General features: G+C 43.1%; 1 protein-coding gene across 4 annotated transcripts in view; it reads right to left on the reverse strand.

The window, feature by feature from the left end:
• The window catches only part of ITSN2 (intersectin 2), a 141,715-nt gene that overhangs the window by 101,161 nt on the left and 18,792 nt on the right, over positions 1-21,762 (reverse strand). For all 4 annotated transcript variants that reach the window (XM_040992917.1, XM_040992916.1, XM_040992919.1 and 1 more), the window contains exon 2: positions 14,965-15,028. In XM_040992917.1, the coding sequence (XP_040848851.1) occupies positions 14,965-14,995 (31 nt within the window). In that variant the 5' untranslated portion in view covers positions 14,996-15,028. The remainder of the gene's footprint in view (positions 1-14,964; positions 15,029-21,762) is intronic.

Here is a 21,762-nt window from a genome sequence, read left to right on the forward strand (position 1 = left end):
TCCCAAGACAACTGGTAACCCTGTGGTGCACCAGTCCTCCAGGAGGCCACATTAGAGGACTATCAAACTATGTCTTTTGATAAAGGTCCCACCTGGGGCCCCTACAATAACAAATATCTTCTCTACAAGCACAGTATGTGCATCCTTGAGATAATTAAGGGTAGGATCTAGGCAGTAACTTGTCACCCTTCAAAAAATTACTAAAATATAAAAAGAGACATTCAAGTGTTTGACAAAATACCTCCATAGTCCTCGAAAACATTCAGGTTAACCAGAACTTACTGGCAAGGGTTGTCACAGAATTATCCAAGATTTCCTCTTTGTAGACCAAGGTAGAGTTTGTGCAATTACCACTGCAACCTACTGCACCTGAATTAATGCCACAGCCCAGATAGGAAAGTCAATTTAAGATTTAAGGAAAAAGTCATTAGCTTTCCAAGATAACCATAGGTGGTTCACAGGATCTGTTTGGCAGAGACCTCAGCGAACACAGTTGAGACCACCACTTGCTAAGATCAACCTGCATGCAGCTGGGAGCCCTGTTGAAGGCCTTCATTAAATGCTGCATAAAATAACTAAAATAGACTAAGCCCCATTCTCTCCTCACATTCATCAGAATGACCAACATGCTTATGAGAAACATCTGTCAGGAGCCAGAAATTGCTGAGACAATTCTTCACAGTCCCTCGTGGTTCTGTCTACAAGAAAGGCGGTGACAGTCTTGTCTAGGCTGTTTCTCCAGGGACGTCAGGACTGTAATCATAGGGATTCCCTGAGCTTGGAGCGCCTCATCTCCAAGCACCAGCATCCACCTGACTCTACTTCTACACCACCACCGCTGGACTGTAAGACGGAGCAATCTGAACTTGAAACTCCTGCTACCTGCTGTTCCACTTAGTAATAAAGTGTTTCGTCTCTGAACAAGGTTCTCAAGTCTTCTTCAGGAACTGTCAAACTCAGAAAAACCTCAGACATTTCCTTTTTGTTTTGTGCTTTCACTGCCTGGAGTCCTAAAGCCTTTTCGATCTGTGGTGTTTTCACAGTAGTCACATGTTGTTTAATGACAGGGATACATTCAGAGAAACGTACTGTCAGGCAATTTGGCCAATGTGCAAAAACATTACAGAATGCATCTGCACAAAGGTCACTACCACATCACTAGGAAACCTAATTTCAATGGAACTATGGGCATCAAATAAATACATGATGCATTGTTAACCAAGACACTATTACACAGCACATGACCGTGCCTCTCCTCCTGTGGCAGACCTCTCACTAGCACTCAGTACTCCCACCAGGGCTTGGCTGTTACTACCACACACCACGAGTAATGCTGTTGGTCCAATCTGTACTCAGGCAGACCTGTGAACTGGAGGGAGGTGGATTTTTCTGCACTCCTACCCCTCTTCCCTGTGGCACACAAAGTCTTTCTTGGTTGGATTTGGATAGGACTTTTCTGGTGCTCCTCCAAGCAGAAGGAATGCTGTTTGCTCTACTCCACCTTTTCTGTTTAGTGTTGACATGAGATCTGGAGCCCAAGGTTTTCTTCCTCACCCCAGGGGCAACAGTCTTTGCTGACTCTCTCCCAAGAATGTCAGGCTTTTGCTTAGCAGAAGAGAACCTAGGGAAGTGCGTGGTATTTTGCGCCTGTCCGTCCAGTTGCTGGCAACATCACCGTGAGGATGGGGAAGGGGTCCGCAGGGAGCTCCTTCTGGTCTCTCACAATATCTTCAACCTTCCAGTGAGCACCCACATGATACCCAGAAGAGAGCTAGGGGTCAATATAACCCCACCCTGTGCCTGTGGTCCCCAGGAACTCCAGACTGACATGTGGGTCCTCACTTGCCAACTGATAGTTCATTACAATTCTGACGCTGTGACAGTGACCCTCCCTCCTTATTTGCATCCATCAGGTCTGACATGGAGCTCTATGGGAAACTGTCCCAACTGCGCTGACAGTTGTGGAAATCCCGATTGGCCCTCAGTCCCACACTGCACCCTCAAGTCCAGCCTCCTGTGCTCTAGGGCTCTGCTGAGAAGGTCAACTCACTCACAAGACTGCCCTCTTACACCTATGCTGAATCCAATCCAATCTGCCCCCTAATTACCAGAAAGTCTCCCAGGTTTAGAAAATTCCTATTTTCTAAAGCTGTCTCAGATTAAATAAAACAAATGTTCTCTCCTGGAAGATGGAAAACATGATTTTAAATCACTGTCTTGAAACAAGGTCGAGAATTGAGTTATGAGTTCACATTTCAGTAGGAACGGCAAAGCAGTCATTTTAAAACATGGTCAATAAAATAAAAGGTCCAAAGATTTGAGGAGCCTAACACACTTCATGAGGCCGTTTAAAACTAGAACCTAATAAAGCTGAAGCATGGGGCCAGCATTGTTCCAGCACTGGTGCCAGTCCCAGCTGCTCTACTTCCAGTCCAGTTCCCTGCAGATGTGTGACAGCGAGAGCAGATGAGAGATGAAAACGGAAGTTGTCTTGAGTTCTTGGACACCTGCCACCTATGCAGGAGATGTGGATGGAGTTCCGGGTTGCTGGCTGCTACCTGGCCGATTCCCAGCTACTGTGTTCATTTGGGGACAGGGCCAGCAAACGGGAGAACTTTCTGCCTCTTCCTCTCTCTCCATAACTCTGATTTCAAATGAATCAATAAATATTTTTTTAAGATTTATTTATTTATTGGAAAGTCAGATATACACAAAGGAGGAGAGACAGAGAGGAAGATCTTCCGTCCCATGATTCACTCCCCAAGTGAGCGCAACGGCCGATGCTATGCCGATCCGAAGCCAGGATCCAGGAACTTCTTCCGGGTCTCCCACATGGGTGCAGGGTCCCAAAGCTTTGGGCCGTGACTGTTTTCCCAGGCCACAAGCAGGGAGCTGGATGGGAAGCGGGGCCGCCAGGATTAGAACCGGCACCCATATGGGATCCCTGGCGTTCAAGGCGAGGACCTTAACCACTGCGCCATCGCGCCGGGCCCCTTAAGAGGTTTTTAAACATGAATTACATGACAAATTTTACATACAACAACAAAAAAAACAGTCAAATACTATACACTTCTTTAATAAGCCCAGATAAAAGGAATGTAAGCAACACATCTGTCTTCACAGAATAATCTCCTATGACCTGTATTCCCTTTACTTCCACCTCAAGTTCCACCTCACAGTCAGGCAGGTGCCACTTCCTCTGGGAGCCCCTGACACCTCCAGGACACAGCAGCTGCTTCCTCCTAGAGGCACTCCAGAGGATTTTAGGAAGGTATGGTAATTATTTTCTTCCTACCTGCTCCTCTAGGCTGAAACCTGGGCACAAAGTTTTGGGCATTTACTTCTCTAACCCAGGACCCAGCAGAGTACCCAGTACAGAGAAAACACTTTTAAAAATCACTAAACAAAGGTCTGAGGTAGAAGCGAACCAAGAGAAGGGCTTATATCACTTCAGCCTTATCCTTTGCAATGGCCATAACAGCTATGTGAGGAGTCTTCGTAAAGTTCTACACATTCAACATGGCTACTAACCATTTATACTTTACTTAGGAAAAAAAAGAGAGAGAGAGAGACATCACTTATTTATATTACAATATATATAAACAGAACTCTTTCATCTGTGGGTCAGGAGGAAGCCAGAGCCCAGAACTCCAGACCAGCAGGCACTCAGTACCTGAGCCATCATGTGCATTCTCCCGGGGTGCACATGAGCTTGAAGCTGGATCAGAGATGGAGCAACAAGGACCCAGCGAGGCACCCCAACATGACATGTGGGTGCTCTGAGCAGCAGTCTGATGTGCTACGCCACGAGGCTCACGCCTGCACCTCACTTCTGACTACCTTTTCAGCTCTTTCCATTTCTGCCAATTAGGAAACAAATGGGTTGAAGTACATGCACTTACACATATTTGCTTCATGTATTATGTAGATGCCTTATAAGGTAATTTTCCAAGAATATGTATCATTGAAAAAAAAACTGGGCCCCTCTACAATTTTAAACGTGAAGATGGATTTAATAATTTTTTTCTGAGCCATAACGGAATAGATTTTCAAAAAAATCTACAAGCATCCTCTCAAAGAGAAGTTTTTTTGTTTTTGTTTTTTTAGTTATTTCTTCAAAGAGAAGTTTTAAGGTTAGAAATAAAAATAAAGAAACAGATGTACTGAAGAACTAAGGGCCTAAAATAGCCAAACCTACACACTTTCTAAGTAAAGAAATACCACGTATGTCATATATAGTAAAGATCTACTTGGCTTATCAATTTAGAAAATAAACACATAAAACTGTAGGATTCCTGTGACTATGAAGGCAGGCAGGTAGTGTGGCTATAGAACACTCGTTCACTGCGCTACAGCTTTAGAAGAATGATGTTACTTTAAAAAAAAAAACACCTAAATGTCATTGTAGCAACATAACTGACTACTCAAGGTTATCAACTAGTCAGTGGCAGAGCTGAGATTAAAACCTGCTCAGCTGACTCCATAGCCGGCATGCCAAAGTCTTTGTATTCTACTATCCACCAACATACAATAACATGCTCACATTTCCTGGACATCTCTATAAACTAAGAATATCACCTAATCCACAGAATTTTTTGTAGAGGTAAATTATGTTTAAAAAAAAAAAAAAAACTAAATCTGAAGCCACCATTGTGGCAGAGAGAGCCAAGCAGTGGCTTGTGCTGTCATCTCTCAGTTTCAGTTCAAGTCCTGGCTGCTCTGCTTCTAGTCCAGCTTCCTGCTGATGAGACTGACAAAACAGAAGATGGCCTATGTCCTTGGAACCCCATCATGCCTGGAGATGCCTTGAATGAAGTTCCTGGTTCCTGGACAGAATGTTATTGCCAATTTGGGGAGCAAGCCAGCAGATGAAAGATAATTTTCTCTCTCTTTCCCTTTCTCCCTCTCTCTGGTTTGCTCATTCCTTCAAATAACTTTAAATAACACAAATATAGTTTTTTTTATCTATTAGATTGGCGAAATAACAACCAACTTTACTGAAACCTACTCACCTGTTACATACTTTTCTGAAAGCTTTAATGTACAGCTTCAATTAAGTCTCAACAAGAATCCTATCAGGTACAGCAACAGTCACCATTTTTCAAGGAAGAAACAAAGGTACAAAGAGATGGGACCAAAGCTGCCTCTAGTGACAACGTGTTGAAGACAGGATTGGAACTACTCAAGCTTAGGAACAAGCTTTGAACTACCTGCCTTAATGGTGATTAAAAACAAACACATCTACAAATACGTCATCAGCTGAATTTCAACAAAGATGGCAAGAAATTCATGGGGAAGAATAGTCTCTTCAACAAACGGTGCTAAAAAAAACCAAACAAAATAATCTTGAACTTTTGCCATATAAGTATACAAAAATTAACTCAAAATGGACCACAGACCTAACAAGAGTTAAACTATGAAACTTCTGGGAGAAAGCACAAAAAGAAATATTAGTGAACTCTGGACTATATAGTGACTTTTTGAACCAAAAAGGTACAAAAAAATTAAAACATTTGTGATAAACTGAATTTCATCAAATTTAAAACTTTTGTTAAGAAAATAAAAAGATAAAGTTCAGATAGAAAATTTCCGAAAAACTTATCAAGAACATGTAGTCAGCATAAAGAAATATTCAACTCACCCAAACAAATCCCTTTCTCCATAAAATGGGGGAAATATTTAAATACATGAATATGTAAGTACATGATGCTCAACATTACTAATGAACTGAAAAATGCAAGCTAAAACTGCAAAAGATAACATTATAGACCTATTAAAATGCCTGAAAACAAAAAATATGACAATATCAGATGCTAACAAGGACATTATCCTATTGAAACTTTTTTGTGTTACTAGTGGGAAAGTAGAATGAGTCAACACTTTGGAAAACAACTTGGCAATTTCTTTTTTTTGTAAGATTTAGTTATTTTTATTACAAAGTCAGATATACAGAGAGGAAGATCTGTCCATTGATTCACCTATCAAATGACCACAACGGCCACAGCTGAACCAATCCAAAGCCAGAAGCCAGGAGCTTCTTCTGGATCTCCCACGCGGGTGCAGGGTCCCAAGGCTTTGGGCTGTCCTTGACTGCTTTCCCAGACGACAAGCAGGGAGCTGGATGGGAAGTGCGATTGCTGGGATACAAACCAGCACCCATATGGGATCCTGGCGTGTGCAAGGCGAAGACCCAGCCGCTAGGTTACCACACTGGGCCCAGCAATTTCTTATGAAGTTAAATATACACTTGCCACACAACTCAACAACAAATTCTTGTGTATTAATAACTGGGCATTTACTCAACGGAAATGAAAACCTATCTCTACATAAAAACCTATTCTGATGGTTACAGAAGATTCAATCATAAACATTAAAATCTGGAAATGAGGCCAGTGTTGTGGTGTAGTGAGTTCAGCGGACACTCAAAATGCTAGAATTTTATACCAAAACACAGCTTGGAATCCTAGCTTCTCTGCTTCCAACTCAGAACTCCTGCCAAAGCACCTGGGAAGGCTACAGAAAACAGCCACGTGCTAGGGTTCCTGCCACACGTGGGGGAGACTGACTCTGTTACTGAGAGCACTGGGGAGTGAGCCTACAGATGGAGGAGCTCATTTATTCTCTCTCTCTCTCTCTCTCTCTCTCTCACACACACACACACACACACACACACACACACACTGGCTGATGGAAGCTCTCTTTTCCCTCTTTTTTTCTCTGTCACTCTGGCTTTGAAGTTAGTAAATCTTTAAACAAAAACTTGGAAATAACCCAAATGCAATCTTCAAATGAATGGATAAATCAACACTTGTACACATTTACACAATGAAATAGTAACCTGCAATAAAAAGGAAAAAGGTGACATCATGGATGAATCACAAAAAGTATTTTACTAAGTGACAGAAATCAGACACACAGCGTATATATTTTATATTCCATTTATATGGCGTTCTGTGGGAAAGTAGCTATAGGAACAGAATTCTAATCAGTGGTTATGACAGAGAGTTGGGTAATGTGACCCAAGAGAACCTTTTATACAATAAAATGTTTAATATCCAGATTTATACAAATGCACATGTGTCAAAATTCAAAAAGTGGATAAATTACACCCAATAAACCCAACAGAAAGCTGAAGCCCCTGATGCTGCCTGCCACATGGAGGGCACTCGGCGAGCCCATTTCTCAACTCAAGGAATGCCAATCCCAGGGCATTCAACAACCCAAGAGACGTCAGGGCTCTTCCCCTTCGGGTAAAAGTTTGCCACAAATCACCAACGGACAACCGGGAGATGAGCACGCTGAAGCCCCGTCCTGCGGCTGCTCAGACGGGCCTGCGCTGCCCGCCACGTGGGGCTGGAGACCCTAGAGGACAGAGTTGTGCCACCGTCCTCTTGACCACACCTTGACAGCTTCTCTTCCTCACGCATTTGCTGCCTGTCTGCACAGTGCCCAACGCCACCCATGACCCCACGCAACAACCTTCTCACCTTCATCCTCCTCTACTCCACAGACACATGTCTGGGGTGCAGAGTTCAATGACACAGACCCCTTTGGGAAGCTCACAGATTGCTCAATATTCCAGAGACCACCAAACAAGAAAGTCAACACAATAATGATCAGAGAGTCTCATGATGAATGTCAGTTATGGAAAATGTTCTAACACATTGTTACAATAAACAATTTTTAAGCAGAGTTCCAATAACCTTCAAATTGGGCCACTTTGAAACAAATGAGAAATACATGTAATTTGAGCCAATTTTAAAATAGTTGATCCAATTCTGTCTTTCTTACTTAGAATATATCACTAACAGAACCTTTTCAAGAGCTAAAAGTTTGTTATTTGATCTTAAAAGTAAAAAAAGTAAAAAAAAATCTTACATCTATATTTGTGAATCCTAAAGAAAAGCAGAAACACTTAAGCTTAGTGGTTAATGTCTAACATTTCCTTAAATTCTCATATTTTCTGATAGTCATGTTAACAATACATTAAAATTCTGTGGTCGGTGTTGTGGCGCAGCACGTTAAGCTGCTACCTGCAACACTAGCATCCCATATGGGTGTCAGTTTCAGTCCTGGCTACTCCAATTATGACCCAGCTCCCCGAAAATGCATCTGGGAAGGCTGCTGAAGTTGACCCAAGTACCCTTCCATACTGGAGACCAGGATCAAGGTTCAGTCTCCTGGCTTCAGTCTCCACTGTGGAGTGAACCAGAAGATGGGCGATCTCTCTGTCTCTCCCTCTTATCCTCCTCCTGTTCTCTGTAACTCTGCCTTTTATTTTTTAATGATTTATTTATTTTTAAGCCATTTGCTATCCCATGTATTTTTTTTTTAAGATTTATTTTTTTATTATTTTTTTTTATTGGAAAGGCGGATATACAGAGAGGAGAGACAGAGAGGAAGATCTTCCGTCCGATGATTCACTCCCCAAGTGAGTGCAACGGGTCGATACTATGCCGATCCGAAGCCAGGAGCCTCTTCCGGGTCTCCCACACAGGTGCAGGTTCCCAAAGCTTTGGGCCGTCCTCGACTGCTTTCCCAGGCCACAGGCAGGGAGCTGGAAGGGAAGCGGGGCTGCCGGGATTAGAACCGGCGCCAATATGGGATCCTGGGCGTGCTAGGCGAGGACCTTTAACCACTTGCGCCACCGCGCCGGGCCCCCCATGTATTTTTTAAAAGCTATTTTTATTAGCAAGTCCAATATACAGAGAGGAAGAGAGACAGAGAGGAAGATCTTCCATCAGCTGATTCTCTTCCCAAGTGGCCACAAGAGCCACAGCTGAGCCAATCCAAAGCCGGGAGCCAGGAGACTCCTCTAGGTCTCCTATGCGGGTTCAGGGTCCCAATGCCTTGGGCAGTCCTTGACTGCTTTCCCAGGTCACAAGTAGGGAGCTGGATGGGAAGTGGGACCGCCAGAATTAGAACCGGCACCCATATGGGATCTTGGTGCATGCAAGGCGAAGATTTTAGCTGCTAGGCTACTGTGCCAGGCACATAACTCTGCCTTTTGAAAATTAATTAATTAATTTAAAAAAATGTTTTAAAATTCTATTCACTTTCCCCAACTCATTACTGAATAGAATATTTTCCTTTTTAAATTCTATTTATTTATTTTAAAATCTGAGTTAGAAAGAGAGAGAAAAAGAGAGATATCTCCCAACATTCCCCAAATGGCCACAGCAGTTGGGGCTGGGACAGTCTGAAGCCAGAAGCCAGGAGCTTCATCCATCTTCTGTTGCTTAGCCAGGCACCTTAGCAGGAAGCTGGATCAAAAGTGAACCAGCAAGATGGAACATCTTTCTGTCTCTCCTTCTCTCTGTAAATCTGACATTCCAATAAAAAATAAATCTTTACAAAAAGAACAGTTGAACAGTAATACTGACCATGTGATAACTTCAATCACTAAAATTCACAGCTGGAATACTGGCCTGAATAAAACCAAAGCCTCAATTGTGGAGACTTAAATAACACTTGGGTGTTTTTTTTGTTCTACTGCTCCAATGTTCAACAGCAATTTGTTAATGATACAGTTGAAAAGATTCATAGGCTCTAAAATGCCAAGGTCATTAAGCTGAAAAATAAAATGGTTGTTCCTTCTCACTTCTTTTTTTCTCTCGTCCATATTTTGAATATACTTAACTACAATGGCCTTGGCAATTCTTCACTTAACCACTCACCAGCAGTCCCACGGTTCTGAGACTGAAGCAAGCTGCCTCACAGTGGCACTGTGCAGGGGAAAGTAGCAGCTGAGCTCCCACAAGGCTCATAGCCATTACATTTTTGAAAAGAAGAAGCAAACAGTCTCCAGTTAAACAAGGCACTGGCGAAATACTCTAGTAGTAGAGTCACAGTGGCAAAAATATAATTCACCCACATTTAGCTCTGTTGAGGAAATGGAGAGTGAAACATCAGAGACTAGGAAAATACCTGTTTAACAGAACCTTCTGAAACAATGTCGAGGCTTTACAACCACATTGTTCAATGTGCTGGTCATTAGCCAAGTGTGCTTTGAGCACTTGAAATGTAGATGAGTGGTTGAGGCATGGAATTTGAACATTATTTTTATTAATTTAAATTAAAATCATACATAGCTGTGGCCCACTTTCAAAATAAGAGTAATGCTGATATGCATCATTAAGAGTTCAGAAAAAAATTTAAATAACAAAAAGTCTTATCTCAAGCTCATGCTTAATTAAATGACACAAACCTTTCCACACATTTAGAATCAGGGGATGGGAGGAAGGGAAGTGGCACACCAGTGTAGCAAATTAATCTTCCACAGTGGTGCCAGTGTCCCATACAGGCACTGGTTCATGTCTCAATTGCTCTACTTCCCATCCAGCTCCCTGCCTATGGTGGGAAAGCAGTCGAGGATGGCCTAAAGCCTTGGAACTCTGCATCCCTGGAAGAAGCTCCTAGCTCCTGGCTCCTGGCTTCAGATCAGCTCAGCTCTGGCCATTGCAGCCATTTGGGGAGTGAACCGGTGGGTGGAAGATATCTCTCTCCTTCCTTCACTTTGTAACTCTTTCAAACAAAAGTAAATAAATAAATGTTAAATGAAGATGTAAAGGTAGATATACAGAGAGGAGAAACAGAAAGATCTTCCATCCATTGGGTTACTCCCCAAGTGGTTGCTGGCTGGAGCTGAGTCAATCTGAACTCAGGAGCTAGGAGCTTCTTGGTCTCCTATATAGCTACAGGGTCCCAAAGCTTTGGGCTGTCCTCTATTGCTTCCCCAGGCCACAAGCAGGGAGCTGGATGGGAAATGGAGCAGCTGGGACATGAACTGGTGCCCACATGGGATCCTGGTGTTGAAGGTGAGGACTTTTAGCCACTAGGATCCCATGCTTTCAAAAGGCAGAGTTACGGTAAGAGAAGCAGAGACAGAAATGTTTCATTTGTTGATTCACTCCCGAAATGGTCACATGGCTGAGATTTGTCTGGGTCAAAGTCAAAATCCAAAAACTCCATGTATGTGGGTGGTGGGGATCCAAGCACATGGACCATCTTCCACTGACTCCAAGGAGTATTAGCAGGGAGCTGCATTGGGGGTTTGATCCAAGGTGGAACAATAGGTTTCAAACCAGCGCTCATATGAGATGCCAGCATCCCAGGCAGCAACTTAACCAGCTGAGCCACAGCGTCAGGCTTCCACACACTACAATTTGATTCCACTTTTTATACAGATAATTAATTTCTCTAAAACTTTCCTAAATCTTGAAATAGACAATATGCATTTAATATCAATTTACTGGTGAGACCTATGACAAAAATAAGTTGAAAGTAAAAGATGCGACTGATGAAATACTAGATGGGAATCTAAAAACAGCAGTTTCATCAATGTAGTGGTACAGTGATCTCTCTTTATGGTTTAGAGTTCTTTTATTACTGCTTCCAATTTACATGCTAAACAATTATTGACTTTATTTCCTTATATTTTCTACAGAAAGCTAATGAAATTTAATATAAAATTAAGAACTCAGGGCCAATGCTGCGGTGTAGTAGGTAAAGCTGGCACTGGCCTCAGAGATGGGCACCAGTTCTAGTCCCAGCAGCTCCAGGTCCAATCTAGCTTCTTGCTATGGGCAGGGAAAAGGTAGCAGAAGATGGTCCAAGTGTTAGGCCACCACCACCCACATGGGAGCTCTAGAAGAAGCTCCTCGCTCCTGGCCTTGGCCTGGCCCAGCCCCGGAAGTTGGGAGTATCTGGGGAGTGAACCACTGGGTGAGGGGCTCCCTCTGTATAACTATGACTTTCTTTTTTTATTATTATTATTATTATATTTTTGACAATCTTTACATAGTTAATTAGGGTAAAAAGGTTCAAGGGCTATAGGAAAGTGGGTAAGACTATTATTTCCATATTGTTTCCTTCATGTTTAAAGGGGGGTATTAAGGGAGAAGTCCCACCCAATTTCCCACTCTCCCCAGGTCCCGCATGTAGGGCATTCTCTGAGGTTCTTGCTCAAGTGGTTTGATAGTTCACCAGTTATAAATCACTGCCAATCTTGCCACTCCAAGCATGATGAGGTCTTTGAAGAATCCACTGATTGACATAGTGCATCATAGAGTCTCCATTTGCCCTGTATTTTGCTGCCAACATATAGCTAAGATGGTTGATTGACCTGTTCGATCTTCTCTCTTTTCTGGTTAGGGTTCTGAGTCCAGCATTTCAATTGGGGAAATCACCAAAGAAACTTTGTCTGAGCTGTTCTTGGACCAGATTCTTGTATGTACTAGCAGGTACAGGGCCCGGCTCAGTCCATTGCCCCGATCAGCTGGTGGTTGCAATCGCTGGGTTGATTCTGTTTTCAGCCCCGACTCCCACTGAAACCAATGGGTGCTGCAGACCAGCCTGGTGCTGCCCAACACATTCTCAGCCCTCGCATAAACCAGTGGGAGCTGCAGCCTAGTCAAAGCGACCCACAATAACCCCCATCAGGCCCTCCCACTACCCTGGTTTGCCAGTATGTGTAGCAGTAGTTCAGTCTGTCCCACACTCCATTCCACCCCCGCCCCTGTCCTGGTTTTCGTGTCCTCCTGTAGAAGTGGTAACCCAAGAGGGAGGAGCCCTCTATTTCCCTCCCAGGCCTCTCCCACTCCCGGATTATGCACTCTCCAGGTAGTTCTGTGGTTTGGGTTTGACTTGCCAGAACTAGCCCCCAGTGCCAGCTTCTGCCAGCTGATGCTGTGGCTAAGCCCAAACAACCCTCACCCACTCTAATTTTGTTTGCACCAGTAGGAATAATCAGCCTAGCCTGACTTTTCCCTGATCTAGTCCACATGAGGCGTACAGGTGTTGTAGCCCTGCCTAGTCTGGTCTGCCTCCATCCCAGCTCATGCTCTCCAGTGGGAGTAGCTGTCCAGCAAAGGAACCACCCCTTATTCCCCTGCCGGCTCTGCCCCCTCCCTTCCTGGTTCTCACGCATGCTGGTTGGGTGCTGCGGTCACTTCCGGCACAGACAACCTCACCTTGGCATTCTGTATTGTGCACTAGTTTTGGCTGACCAAACCCGGCTTGACCCACACTGTTCTGGTGCCTGGATTTGCCAGTGGATGATATGAACCGATTCAGCCTGGTCCTCTCCTAATCCATGCCAGATATATGCCAGTGGGTAACTTTCCATGGCCTGTTCTGGGCTGTTTCCTAACTTGTTTTTTGCGCTTACCTGCTGGGTCTGTATCCTGCTAGAGAAGTTGCCCAGGCTCCTTCATCAGAACCTCTCCCCATGCCAGATTTTGCACATACCAGGGGGTCCAAGAGCCAGCCCTACTCAGTTCACCTCCTGTCCTAGCAGGAACAGTGGCTTTTCCTGACTGGCCTTCAACCCAATCTGGTTCTTGCTGTTGGATGTTTCAGCCCAGCCATGACTAGTCCATACCCACATATGGCTCACACGTGGCTCAGTGGGGGTTAAGACCTTGCCTAGTCCATCCCACATCTACCCTGGTCCTCCAGGACATCAGAGGGTGCTGGAGTCTGGCCCAGCTCAGTGCACCCAATCCCAGTCCACATTTGTGCCAATGGAGACTACAACCGTTTCCTGCTCAGAACGCAGCCCCCATTCCAGCCCACACGCTCCTTGGTGGGAACCTCAACCCAGCTAGGGTTGTCCCCTTAGCTCCCCAACCGGGCCTGTTCCCAGCCATAGATCACATGCATGATAACTATGACTCAAAACCCCTCAGTGACTCAATTTCTTTCTTTCCTGTCTTTTTTTTTTTTCTTTAATTTGAAAGGCAGCTTTTACAGAAAAAGAAGGAGAGAGAGAGGGTCTTCCATTCACTCACTGATTACTCCAAATAGGTGCAACAGCTGGCACTGAGCTGATCTGAAGCTGAGATTCAGGAGCTTCTGCCATGCCTCCCACATGGGCACAGGCCAAGGACACAAGCCATCCTCTCTGCCCTTTGCAGGCCATAAGCAGAGGAGGATGGGAGCAGTGGGGTCACAAACCAGCACCTAGATGGGATACCAGTACCACAGCGTGGAGGATTAGCTTGCTACACCACAGTGCTGGCCCCTCAGTTTCTTTAGTGCTTTAAAAATACAATTAATTTTCTCAATTCATTCTAAATTACTTACATAGTAACAATATCTTTAAAGGTAGCTAAATAGTATGTGAAAAAGGAATTAAAATTAAAACTAAATTCAGAACAAAAGCTTTCTATACTTATCATTATTGACAACATCTAAACATTTTCTTTAAAAAAGGTTTTATCTTAGGTGCCAGCACCTGGACGAGCAGTTAAAAATCTGGTTAGGATGTCTGCTAGCCACATCACAGTGCCTGGTTCAACACTGGCTCTGGTTTTCGACTGCAGCTCCCTGGAAATGCAGTGGAGATGGAGGCGGCAGCAGTGCGGGCTCAAGGTGGGCTCCTGTCACCCACGTGGGAGACTCGGAGAAGAAACTCCTGGATCCACACCTCAGGGGCTACCAGGCGTGGAGGCAACAAGGGAATAAACTAACGGACAGAAACTCCCTCTATCTGCCTCACAAATAACTTTTGAGAAAATACCTTATATTAGACATGTATTACATAAACAGTAGCACTCATGAAAAGGGAAAGCAATCTTACATATGTATAACACAGCTTTACTGGCTGTGTCAGTCTGCAATCACGCTATGCTACCAAACACACCTCAGCATTCACCTCAAAGCACCCTACTTTTTACTCCTCCAGTTCTATGTGTCAAATGCAATATACTTAAAGCTATTCTTAACTACTCAATGGCAAGCACACATTCCATATAATTTACTACATAATATTGTACAGACAACACATGCAATGCTTTGAAATACACTATCAATATTCTCAATAAGAGGACTTTATTTTAAACCTCCTCCTCATCCATCCCCCTGACCTCTTTAACCTCTCCAGCCACTCCCGACCCCTCGCTACCCTCCCTACAAGGGCAAAAAAGTCCTTAATGACCTTATCACAAGTACAAAGCTGCTTACCATTCAAGGCTGCAGGAAACTGAGCCATCATGGTCCCGGATTCTCCTCGCTAGCTCTCAGCCATCTGCAACATAAAAGCATGGTGCCATTAATAATCCAGTATATGCAGGGCAGAGTTCAGTGTGCCCACTAAGCAAGAGGAAAGCCTGTCCCCTCAGCTCACACTTCCAACAGCAAACAACCCAGAGCCTCTGCGCTGCCCAACAGGTACAACGTACTTGAGCAGATGGATGAGAGATGTGGTGGGGAAATGATGCTGCCTTACAAATAAAGCCATGTAAGGGGCAGATTCGTACAGCTCATAGCCAATAACGAATAAAGGAACCTTTGCTGGGCCTGGTGCAATAGCCTATGGCTAACGTCCTTGCCCTGAATGTACCAGGAACCCATGTGGGCACTGGTTCATATCCTGCTGTTCCACTTCCTTTCCACTCCCTGCGTATGGCATGGGAAAGCCTGGGACCCAAAGCCTTAAGATCCTGCACCCATTTGAGAGACTCAAAAGAAGCTCCTAGCTCCTGGCTTCAGATTGGCTCAGTGCCAGCCACTGCAGTCACTTGGGAAGTGAATCAACAGATGAAAGATCTTTCTCTCTGTCTCTCCTCTTTGTAAATCAAGACTTTCCAATATAAAATAAATAAGTCTGAAAAAAAAAAAGGAAAGAAAAAGAAACCATTGCCATGAATCAACATTCTGGTGGACATTAATCTAGAACAGAAGAGGGGCTATTAAAGTCAGGCAAGAATGTATCTCAGAGAAATTTAATGCATAAACTATGCATATAAGGATAATATAGAAATCCACAATACTTATTTTTAAAAATCTGAAAATAAGAAAAATACCCAAAATAAATGAGGAACTGCTATTTAATTATGTTCTATAGGTTTACAAAAGTCTAAAAGCAATTATTAAAAACAGATACCAAAATGTACATATTTATTTAAATATGACTAAATGTGCTAGTCAGGCACTGCACACTAATGAACGAATGGGGCTCCGGGTCCAAGTCCAGCCTGCTACTTTCCTAGCAGACTAGGGAGGTCTGCTCTGAGACTCAGGCTACTCCCAGGAGCAGGTGTCAGCTTAGTGTTGAGGACAGGCACATCCACCTCGCTTTGATGGGGTTCCACCCCAGCGCCTGCTCCCTGCTCCGGACCTCTGAGAAGCAGCAGTAACAGGTGAAGCACCTGGGTTGCTGCCACTGATGTGGGAGTCTGGATAGCGTACCCAGCTCCCAGCTTCACCCACGCCCAGTCCTACCCCTTAGCCATTGTATTCAGCAACTGAACCAACGGATGGCAGCAATAGCTCACTCTCTCTCTTAAATATACAAATCAAAAATACTCCAAAGGAGTAATTTTTAAAGTATTAAAAGTAATCCACTACACTGCTTGCCATCTTGCCACATACAAGATATTCAATAAATGGCTCCCTCATAAAAATATCCAGGAAGAAAGAGTACAATATCATTCTGAATCTTGAATTCATTATTGAACTGTAAATCAACTCAAATATAAAATTTTTTTAACTAAAAAAATGTTTTAATTTTTTCAACTCAAATTTTAAAGCATATTTCATGAGTTGTGAGAGTTAAGACTGGTTAGGGAGACAAAAGGCATGGAATATAGCAATATACTTAGTACCTAAGACCAGAGAGTCTAATAGTGCAAGAAAACACCACTGTAGTAAAAGACAATTCAGTGTATCAATTTACCTGAATCATTGAAATATTAATATTCTTAGAAGCTTAAAGAATACATTTGCATAGCTAATTTTAAGCAAAGAAGGCATTAAGTTACACATCACAGTTGGTGTCACCAGAGAAGCGGGATGACTAGCTGCCAAGAAGTGTCACAATGCACGTTATCGTGTGCACTCAGGTGCTTGGGGAGCTAGTCTGTTCCAATGACCTAGAAACATGACTGCTTCAGCGTGGCCAGCAGAAGGGACCCACACCAACCAAAGAAACTGGTATGTGAACCCAACTCACTTCCTCACATAGCAACTATCCCACCTACTAAATTTTGACCAGCGCATTGTGTGGTAAGCAGAGACAGTGATCTGGCTCTAGACTGGAATCAGTATCAACAACCGGACACACCCATCTAACCACAAGGATAAGCCAGGATTGGGCATTAGGGTTAGCTAAATTTTCACTAACATTTCCAAAAAGGGCTTTTCCATGTGTTACTACTACTTAACTATCCTCCAAAGGGTATGTTCTTTCATTTGATTTCACAAGTTTCACTGCAATGGAGTTTTAAATCTGTTACTACACTTGAGACTTCACTTGTCACTATATTCTCCCAGGGTAGGAGGAAACTTCATACATATACTAGTTGGTTTTACCATTCTTTCTCAAAAGGCAAACTCCAGGTATTATTTACTATACAGAAAAATAATGCCACAACTGTCACGGGGTACTCAGGAACTCCAAAGGAGATACTCCTTCTGTCTTAAAGGAGGAGTAAAAGTTGGTTATAATTGTCACATGAAGAACCTTGGACTTGAACCTGACAGGTGTTTGTTTACAAGGTCAGATTCCATTGGGGATAAACAATCAGCTGTGAAGATCAGAGGCAGCACCCGGCCCTCAACAGTGAAAGATGTGGCTGGTGACCTGGAGGAGCAGTGAGGGGTCAGCACCAGCCAGCAGCACTCAGTGACCCTACGGATATGATGGGTTCTCAGGGTCTCATGGGAAATCATGGAATGGAAGGAATAAAATGACAATTCCCCTAATTGCAGCTTATGAAATTAGGGTCATCAGCTGGCAAAGTAAACACAGAGGGAAGTCTCATAAATCACGTTATGACTACAACTTCTTCAAACAAGTAAAAAAAATAAAACAAACATTTTTTACTTCCTCAATTTAAAACTATGTGCCTTTAAAGTAACGAGGTACTTACAGATATGCATAGCAAAGGTACCCACTTAATAGCTCCTTGTGACTGAGACAATTTTAAAACATGCTGGAAAACTCAGCACAGGCAGTACATAGAACAGTTTAAAAAGTCTGAATAAAAGTATGCGAATTACCAAAGACGGGTAAGAGAACAGAATGACAAATGGTCACAAACCCTTAATTCGCAAATCTAAGGCTAAACTTGGAAATCATCTGTCTAGTCCTTTGGCTGACAGTCCTGTAGTCTGTGAATGCAACAGAATGTTACATGGATGCTCAGTAATCCTGAAATAGAACCAAAGAGTGACCCGAATAACATAATGGGCTGGGAGAGCAAATTTCTTGAGTAAAACTGAAGGCACTTTTTGCAGTACCTCACCTGGTATATGAGATTTAGTCACCAGGTATACAGGCATGATAACCTAGTAACATAACATTCATGTCTGCATGTAACATCTGATTGTAGCAAAAACCTAAAACCCATTTTGGAACCAATAAACTTTTAAGGCACACCATTTCATGTTATATATATTTTAATTCTCCCAGCCCTATTGTGGAATAACTACTTCATTTTAATAATCCTAGTCAATTTACAGACTTACAGAAAAAAAAGTCCACAAAATCTTATATGTATATATTTGAAAGGCAGAGTTATAGTGAGAAAGAGGGAGAGTCAGAGAGAAAGAGGGAGAGTCAGTGCTGGTTCACTCCCCAAATGGCTGCAAAGGCCAGAACTATCCTGGTCAGATGCCAGAAGACCAGAGCCTCTGCCTGGTCTCCAACATGGGTGCAGGAACCCAAACAAGTGGGTCATTTTCCATTGTTTTCCCAGGTCATTATCAGGGAGCTGGACTGGAAGTAGAGCAGCCAGCACTCAAACTAGCACCTATATGGGATGCTGGCACCACAGGCAATAGCCTTTCCCACTATACCATAGCACCATCTCCAGAAATTTTGAAAAATAAAACAAATACCTAATACATTGCTTTACATTTTTTAAAATGGCTTTGTATAATTATAATAGTGGAGACTTATTGAGTATTCATTATTAATTCAATACTGTTCTGATTATCTACTAATAGTAGAAGTACCTTAATAAAGTACTTCAGAAAGTTCTTGGAGAGGCATGCATTTCGCCTAGAGGCAACACACTGGTAGGGATGACTGCAACTCATACTGAAGTGCCTGAGTTTGAGCCCCAGCTCTGCTCTCTAATGTATCACCCAGCAGGCAGCAGGCCATGGCTCAACCGCATAAGAATCCTGGATTGAGTTACCAGCGCCCAGCTTCAGCCTGACCTAGCCCTGGCCGTGGCAGACATTTGGAAAGTGAACAACAAGATGGGAATGATCTCTCGCGCGCGCACAAACAAAGCAAAATAAAACAGAACAAGCTAGTGCACGTAAATATGGAATTGAAAGATAAGCTGATTTTGTTACAAACTACTTTGAAATCTATAGTTTTTTTTCATATTTTTCTATGAACTTTTTAAAGATCCTCCTGCACATCATGCTGATCACTCAGTGAGAATCTGGATGCTTTGGCTCTTACGCAGGACACCTTTCCTAAGTCCTTTCCAATGTCCCTGCAAGGCTGATGACAGTGTTCGCATTTCATAGGTGAGCTGCCCAAACTCAGCAGGTAAAAACTATGATGCAATCTTCTGATTTTTTTTTATCTATCTCTTTCTCTCTTAAATAATGGTAGTAAGTAATGATGAGTTAGCTGCAGATTCCTGAAAGCAGCATGCCAGCTCAATGTCGGCCTATTTGCAGTGGAAAAGAAAATCAAACTTGGGCCCCCTGTCAACACCCAGGACTGCATTTATCATTTATGTGGAAAGTGGGAAGTGCTCAGGGTCTCCTTCCTCTGGGTGTAATGCTCTGGGAGAAGAGAAGAGTAACCAGCATCTATGCTGTTACCTATGCAGTATCTATTGCAGGCAATATAGCTCAAGTCAGCACCCAGCAAATGTCCCTTTCTCCTCTTTAGAGGGGTGACATTAAAATGATGGGCAATTTTGGCAGTGTGTAGCCATAATAGAATTTGAACACATAATTAACTATGCTAATTGCTGATAGTTGTAACATATTCATATGAGCCTGTTTCTGCTCATTAAAAATTAGTGGAGAACTATCATTGCTACCTTTGTATAAACCAGGAAAATACACTTGGTAGATAGTAAGAGACAGAGAGATGGCTTTGACTTAATACAGTCCAAATGCAATTTGAGGAAATCACCAGATAAAATTTAGACTGTGGAAAACATATTCATACTAAGGGAGAAAAACTAGAATTACTAGGAGTAGGAAATTCTATGCAGGGTTCGTAAGGTTCCCACCCCCAAAAGATCATGGCCTCCTAAATAAAACATAACTCAACTAAGGCTAAATTATTTGTTGCATGAAGGCTCAGAATCACAGGAAAAAGAATTATAGTCATTATTTTGTGCTCCATTTTCAAGGTGGAATTCTAAAACAGCATCAGAAGCTCATGAGTTAATGGCAAAACTGATCTCCAAACCCCATCTCCTATGTAGGTGGCCAGTAGTCTGTCCTTCAAAGTTCCCCAATTTGCCCAAACATATCACCTGGGACATTTAGTAATTCTTGGCCTGTCACTGGGAGACTGGATCTGTAGGTCACTACAAGAAATAAGGCAAAATTTCCTAAAACAAAGACATAAGATTTTTTCTCCTGAAACATTCATAAGTGCTTCTCCCCTGCTTACTTTTTCCCATTAATTACAACTAAAGTCAAAACGTCATAGTACAAAACAGCTTCAAAACTCTCACCCTAACTATTTTATCATATTCACCTCAAGATAATTTCCTGGAGCCAGTGTTATCACAGAGGGTTAAACCATCACATGTGATAGTAGCATCCCATGAGTGCTGGTTCAAATCCCTGCTGTTCTATTTCCAATTAAGTTCCCTCTTTAAAAAAAAAAATTCATTTATTGGAAAGTCAGATATACAGAGAAAGGAAGATCTTCTATCTGATGATTCACTCCCCAAGTGACCACAACGGCCAGTGCTGCGTCGATCTAAAGCCAGGAGCCAGGAATCTCTTCTAGGTCTCCCACGTGGGTGCAGGGTCCCAAGGCTTTGGGCCGTCCCAATTGCCTTCCCAGGCCACAAGCAGGGAGCTGGATGGGAAGTGGAGCTAGTAGGATTAGAACCGGTGCCCATATGGGATCTTGGTGCGTGCAAAGTGAGGACTTTAGCTGCTAGGCCAACATGCTGGGCCCTCAGTTTCTTTTTAATGCATCTGGGAAAGCAAAGTGACTATCTGAGTATGTAGGCTCCTGGCATTCACATGGGAGACCCAGATGAAGTTGCAAGCTCCTGGCTTCCACCTGGCCCAGCCCCAGTCATTGGGACCATTTGGGGAGGGAACTAAAGGATGCCTTCAAATAAATAAATACACTCTGTGGTACCAGCATCCCATATGGGCACTATGTCCCTTCTGCTTCATTTCCCATTCAGCTCCCTGCTTGTGGCTCAGGAAGTCAACAGAGGATGGCCCTAACACCTTGGCATCCTGTACCCATGCGGGAGATGCAGAAGAAGGTCCTGACTCCTGCTTTGGATCAACTCATCTCTGGCTGCTGAAGTCATTTGTGGAGTGAACCAGCAAATGGAAGACCTTTCTGTCTCTTTATAAATCTGCCTTTCCAATGAAAATATTTTCTTCATTAAAAAAAAAACGGCAATTTCCCTCCATTCATTTATTCTAACTACATCAATCTTTGCTTAACACAGTACTGATTTTAATTCTCTCATGCTCCTTCATGAAGAGTTCTTCCCCTTAATAGTCACCAACACTTTGATTTCATCCTTCAATTCCAGACTCAGTGTATGTTTTCTTTTGAAAGACTTTGTTCTCCCAGAT

This window comes from Ochotona curzoniae, unplaced genomic scaffold (assembly GCF_017591425.1).
Source record: "Ochotona curzoniae isolate NIBS_2020 unplaced genomic scaffold, NIBS_Ocur_1.0 contig_883, whole genome shotgun sequence".
In the NCBI taxonomy this organism is placed as follows: Eukaryota; Metazoa; Chordata; class Mammalia; order Lagomorpha; family Ochotonidae; genus Ochotona; species Ochotona curzoniae.